The 6,973-nt window shown below is 44.7% G+C and overlaps 1 protein-coding gene across 1 annotated transcript in view; it reads left to right on the top strand.

The window, feature by feature from the left end:
- The first annotated feature begins 312 nt into the window (after window positions 1-312).
- Window positions 313-6,973, top strand: part of SLC5A12 (solute carrier family 5 member 12) — a 57,062-nt gene continuing 50,401 nt past the window's right edge. The window contains exons 1-2 of the mRNA XM_083165435.1: window positions 313-332; window positions 3,130-3,463. Of these exons, the coding sequence (XP_083021561.1) occupies window positions 313-332; window positions 3,130-3,463 (354 nt within the window). The remainder of the gene's footprint in view (window positions 333-3,129; window positions 3,464-6,973) is intronic.

Below are 6,973 nucleotides of genomic sequence, written 5' to 3'. Positions count from 1 at the left end.
GCTGCCTTTGATTAAAAACCCTCCCATTACGAGGCTGCTGCTGCTGCCCTCCATGGGCCTGAGAAGCATGTGGTGAGCTCCACCAATCAGAGCTCAGCACAAGCCTCTCAGCCTCTGACCTCCTAGTCACATGGCACTTAGTCAACTCCCAGTAATGCACTGCACACTTGTGCAGTCAGTGTGCCTTGGCTCCCGATGCTCAGCACCATTAATCATTGTCACATCGGCAGATAGGTGAAGCTGCAGAACTACCTCACTCCCATGCACAAAACATTTAGGTAAAAAAAATATATACACATTTTTTAAAAATACATGCCGACAACAGGGGGACCCTAGATAGAGGGGGGCCCAGGGGCACTGAGCCCCTGTGTCCCCCCTTCAATCCGGCCATGCTGTGGGATAAAAAGCCTGGACAGAAGATCAAGAAATCCACGTATTCTGTCTGGAATTATTTCTACCCAAATCCAGACAACTGTCTCACCTCATGTAGTCTACTGTGTCTCCGGTACCTAATTCCATCTAGTTTCCACTTCACTAGGCAAGCAATTCCCTGATTGTACAGGGACACTAAGAAAAAGGTCCTTAGTGTCCTCAAAAATGCGTTGTTCACTTAACCACAGACATGTGGACAAGTGGAACAGAGCAAACTAAGGAAAACATGACTGTGACAGTCCATTGAGTAGATGTATTGCCGTACACAGCAAAAACAGCAGTGGCACTAGTAACAGCATCTTACACACGTCTACTCATTCCTAGGCAGGCTACTCTGTGTATCACCAGTTTCCATATGAGGGGCATCATTGCACAATGGCTTACTCCGCTTATACTCTCCTGGGGATTTGTGGTATCTGACAACACCACCAATGTTGTGCAAGCATTACATCTGGGCAAATTCAAGCATGTCCCATGTTTTGCTCACAAAAATAATTTGGTGGCTCAGATTTTTTTTTAAATGACAAGGGCGTACAGGAGATTCTGTCGGTGGCACAAAAAATTTTGGGCCACTTTTGACATTCAGTGATTACTTGTCGAAGTCTGGGGCGCCAGAAAATCCTCTAATACCGGCCCTGCCATCACCTGAAACAGGAGGTATTAACGAGGTGGAATTCTATCTACCCCCTATATCCTTCAGAGAATGAAGGAGCAGCAAAAGTCCAATCAAGCCTATACATCCACTTATGACATAGACAAAGGAGGGGGAATGCACTTGACTCAAGCGCAGTGGATAATGAGTGTTGTGCAAGGTTCTCCAACCTTTTAAACATGCCACAAATGAAGTTAGTTCAGACACTGTCAGATTGAGTCAGGTCATTCCCCTCATCAGGCTTTTGCAGAAGCAGCTGGAGAAAGTGAAGGAGAAGCTAAAATGTAGTGATTCCGTTAAGTATGTGGGACTTATGGATGGAGCCCTTCATTATCTTTGCCAGGATTCAAGGGTGATAAATCTGTTGAAAGCTACATTATAGCCACTGTGCTCGATCCTAGGATCAAAGCCTACGTTGTATCTCTCTTTCCAGTGGACACTCAAGCTGAACGTGACACGGCAACAGCTCCGCCTTCATTTTCTCCCAGAACTGGGGCTGCAAGGAAAAAAATGCATTTTCATAGCAGAACCACTGGCGGTGATGCAGGGATGTCAGGAGTAAGTTTGGATATCTAGTCCAGACTGAAGAAACTGCCTACAATTACTGACATGTCTACCGGGGTAAAGGGTCAGAGATGATGCATTTACAGGGGTGAAGGGGGCAGAGATGATGCATTTACAGGGGTGAAGGGGACAGAGATGATGCATTTACAGGGGTGAAGGGGCAGAGATGGTGCATTTACAGGGGTGAAGTGGCAGAGATGGTGCATTTACAGGGGTAAAAGGGCAGATATTTATATCATTTTATTTATTTTCAGTTTCTTACATATCGCAGCATATTCCGTTGCTCTTTACAATTGAAAACCACAGTGATAAAACAAACTGGGTAGATACAAACCAACATGGAGGTAGGAGGGCCCTGCTCGCAAGCTTACAATCTATAGGGATAATAGGAGAGATACATAGGATAGGATTCCATAGCATGGCAGTCCCACCAGATTACAGGACAGTCCTGATGGGATGCAGAAACCATCTCATGTAGAGGTAGGAGGGCCCTGCTCACAGGCTTACAGTCTATAGGGATAATAGGAGGGATACATAAGGATAGAATTCCATAGCATGGCAATCCCATCAGATTACAGGACAGTCCTGATGGGATGCAGAAACCATCTCATATAGAGGTAGGAGGGCCCTGCTCACAGGCTTACAATCTATAGGGATAATAGTAGGGATACATAAGGATAGAATTCCATAGCATGGCAGTCCCATCAGATTACAGGACAGTCCTGATGGGATGCAGTTGGATATGAATGCTACTGGAGGTTATGTGGGGGTTCTGGAATATGATAAGCTGCCTGAAGAGGTGAGATTTAAAGTAACGCTTGAAAGTTTAGAGGCTAGAGGAGAGTCTTAGTGTGCGTGGAAGGGCATTCCATAGGGTGGGTTATGCCCAACAAATATCCTGCAAGTGTAAGTGGGAGCAAGTAATGAGTGTGGATGAGAGACGCAGATCTTGTGCGGAGAGGGTCGGGTGGGGATATATTTTGAGATAAGCGAAGAGATATAAGTCGGTGTAGTCAGAGTGATGGCTTTGTATGTAAGTAGAAGTATTTTATATTGAATGCGGTAATATACCGGCAACCAATGGAGGGACTGACAGAGCGGATCAGCAGACGATGAACGTCTAGCCAGGAAGATCAGCCTCGCAGCTGCATTCAAAATGGATTGTAGTGGTGAGAGTGGTGCATTCACAGGGGTAACGTGGCAGAGATGGTAGTAATACTGGTACCACAACTACTACAACTACTTTTACTACTAATAATAATAATGATTACCAAAGGGAATATCTGTCTCACTTTAGGGATGCAGAATTGCTGAGTAACATAATACAAAGTAATGGTTAACTCATCCCAAAACTGCATAAAAGGCATCATCCTGGTTCCTGCACATCTTCATGCCAGTGAACAACTGAGTCTGCAGTGACTTGGAAGATTATTTTTCTCTTTATAATTTGATAACAAAATGTCTAAATTCCAGGTTCCAAAAATCATTACATTTGAAGTTTGGGACTATGTTGTATTTGCAGCACTGTTTCTAATATCTGCTGGGATTGGAGTGTTCTTTGCTGTAAAAGAGCGAAAAAAGACAACGGCAAAGGATTTCCTTGTGGGTGGCAGACAGATGTCCTATGGACCAGTGGCTTTATCGCTGACGGCCAGCTTTATGTCGGCGGTAACCGTCCTAGGAGCTCCCGCTGAAGTCTACCGCTTTGGTTCATCGTTCAGCTTGTTCTTCATAGCCTACGCATTTGTTGTTATATTTACAGCTGAGCTCTTTGTGCCTATGTTCTATAGGTCGGGGATCACAAGTACTTATGAGGTGAGTCCGAACTTATAACCAGACTTCTATGTGGGGGAGATGTTCTAAGCCCGGGAGCGATAAAGTGGCGAGAGACAAAGTATCAGCCAATCAGCTCCTAGCTGAGATGTTACTGACTGTGTATGAAAAATGACGGGAGATGACTGGATGGTACTTTGAGGGTGATTCAGTAAGGCTCGTAAAGAAGTGTACCGTTACTGCTTAGTGAGCCCATAGAGGCTGTTCGCTAAATGCCCCACCCCCTCCCCTGCTACTAGAAGCCGTTCGCAACCCGCCTGAATGCCCCCCTCCCCTGATGCTAGAAGCCGTTCGCAACCCGCCTGAATGCCCCCCCCTCCCCTGCCGCTAGAAGCCGTTCGCAACCCGCCTGTATGCCCCTCCCTCCCCTGCCGCTAGTTCCCCTCTGTACCACGTGAGGGAATATACGCAAACACATCCCCTCGCATGCAGCCATAGGGGAGAGAAATCATTTGATAGAAGCTGACTCATTTCTCTACCCTTCAGAAATAAAAGTCTGCATAGACTGACCTTTATTTCCGTCGGTAATCGCCGAAGAGGGGGCAGGCGCTGACATCATTCCCCTGCTCTGACTCGATGACCGCCCACCCACTCTGGAGTGAACGGCTCGCTTCCAAATACGTGCATGCGGAGACCCCCAACATTGGAACGGGCCCGAATTTAGCCACGTCTGGTCCAACCAGAATCAACCCTTTATCTCACCCCACATTTTTTATTTCAAAGCTTAGAACATCTGCCTCGAGAAACTTAATTATCTAACCATTTACCGGTTGTCTACTGTTTGTGGTCGATTTATAACTAATGTGGAGAAAAAGCAAGATTAATACAAGATAAAACGTCTGTTTTGATCTGGGTAATGACTGACTGCGATTAACAGAATAAATAACAAAACAGAGATCTAGTAGGCAATGTTTAAACATACTGTATAAATATATTTTAAATATAGTTATATCCTTCAGTCTTCGGGATAGATTAAATATGACCTAACAAGGCACCGTGGTGAGTCATTAAGCCACGCCCTCATTTCAGCAAAATGCTGAGATTCGTGGTTCTATCAAGAGGGGGTGTGAGAAAATATAATTTAGGCCCCCCTCCCCCACCCATACCAAATAATTGATTGCTGATTTGGGCAGCAGTGGGCCCCTTAGTTGTCAGGGGCCCTGGTGCAATACACCTGCTGCACCAAGGGTAGTTCCACCTCTGGTAATAGGTTACAATGGTTTAACATTAGGGGAGAAATGTAATAGGGTGCGAATTTTAGACATGTACAATTTCCTGGACAAAAACAGGTGAATTGGAACGTTTTAAAAAAAAAATCACACATGTAATAAAATGCGAATTTTTGTAAAATTTGCCCGTTTTGACCTGTCAAAAAGATTGCACATAAAAATTGCATCCAGATATTTTCTCATAGAAAACATTAAAATTGCAAATGTAATAGGGTGCGTATTTTCAATCTGCACCTGTAAAATGACCAAAAATTGCAAAACATATAGAGGGTAATACTGTTTGGTACGGTGAAACGTACGTACGGTCCGTCACACCGTACGTTTCCCATACGCTCACGGTGAGCGTAAATCCGCCCACAGAACAGCCGCACATGGACGGTCACAAACACGACAATGGGAAGTGGCGTTCACTTGAGCGTACGCCACCGTGTACAGACAGATCTCCCTGTTAGCCACCGATACCTGGCATACATCAGAGCGTACACCACAGTGCACGGACAGATCTCGTCCATTTTCCCACCGACACTTCCCGTATATCTGAGAGTACGCCACATGCAAACATGTTCCAATATTGTTCAAAATAAGACTTTAGAGTGTGATAGGCAGATGTTGGGATCCTTTGTTAGAGATATGTGATTGCAATAATGTACTTGGTGGCATCTTACATATAGTACAGAGTGTGCTACATAAAATTCATAGCAGATATTAAAGTGCATAATGTATGTTGTTGGGCAAAAATATACAGATTGTGTGCAAAATAGTGGCCATGGCCTTAAGACATTGCTCCACCATTGCAAGTAGAAATTGAGTTCAAAAACATCCTTGTTGCTCTTAGACGTGGTTTATGTGTCTTTTTCATAATAAAAAACTGGTATGTTTGTGTTGACACATGTCGACTCCTGTGAATTGAGTGCCCTGCTTTTTAAAGTAGAAAAAAACCCTTTCTGAATGGGTGTAGATGGTTATAAAATAACTACCTGGACATATATAAGCAGGTATTAGAATGAATGTTACCTAAAATTAAACCAACCTTTACATGTAGAGAAGTGTAGAAAGATAAGCTTCCAATGTGTTTGAGGGCTGTGTGTGGCTTGCAGGTAGTGAAATCATGGTTTTCACTTAATAGGCTGCAGCATTGCTTATTACATTCAGGTGTAGTAATCCGTGTTAATTAGCAGACCCAGGCGTCCGCTCTCATGCGGTATCTCTAGGGGTGGTATGGAGCTATCTTTGGCGTCTGCCTGTTTTTGGGCCAAAATGCACGGTGCGATCGAGACGCCCAGTTTTCCTCATTATTCCGGCCGCTCCCATAAAAATGCCCACATGCCGCCCACAATGACCGTGTTCTTGCGGACAGTTTTTTTCGCACGGAGAGGCCTGTCCGTGAGCGGTGTGAGGTCGCCGCACATGCGCATTGCGAAATATACGCATGCGCAGATGAAAAAAAAACCTGATCCGCCCGTATACGGTCCCACCGTACCAAACAGAATAACCCCCATAGACCAGGTACAGCCTGGCCAGTTTGATAGAGCCATGCACAGATCAGTGAGATCTGTGCATGGTTCTGTCCCAAAAAATGTGTCAAAGTTAAAATAAAAAAGGCATGCTTTCCTTTAAAATAGCTTTTTATAAATATGTCCCTACAAACAGGATGTCCAGCACTCAGCTTCTATATGCTGGTTAAAGTGTTGGTCCATATGAGTTCATTGGTTCCAGAGATAGTGCGGGTAAAACAATTTTTTCGTTTCTGAAATGTAATTTTATGGCTGTTCATGTTGTTTGAGGACAGATTTCTCTGGAACCAAATAGTCCAGTTTCACAGGACCAAAATCATTTGAAAATCATTCAAAGCCCACATGTAAATGGATCAGTTGGCTCCAAAGATATAGCTGGTTGTTTAAAGGGAATCGGTACATCTGTCAGAATGAACTTAGGTCTACAGTCATTAGGTCGACCCCACTAGGTCGACTGGCAGGAAGGTCGACCTGACTTAAGGTCGACATGGGCCAAGGTCGACATGACTTAAGGTCGAATTTGCATAAAGGTCGAAATGAGGAAGGTCGACTGGTCATAAGGTCGACATGGGTTTTTCACTTTATTTTGATCCGAATGTCGACACAGTCGACATGGACACAGTTGGCAATGAAAAACGTACCCTCGCATCGCTCGCTTCGCTCGCAATGCTTCGGGCACGGTGGCTCGCTTTGCTCGCCACAGCTTTAATAACCTCCTCCACGCCCTAGTGGATGGTAGGGCATGAAAT

The sequence above is a fragment of the Crinia signifera genome, chromosome 11 (genome assembly GCF_055691185.1).
Source record: "Crinia signifera chromosome 11, ASM5569118v1, whole genome shotgun sequence".
NCBI classification, from domain to species: Eukaryota; Metazoa; Chordata; class Amphibia; order Anura; family Myobatrachidae; genus Crinia; species Crinia signifera.
Note: the sequence above shows the minus strand (reverse complement) of the source record. Positions and strands in the feature narration are given on the sequence as shown.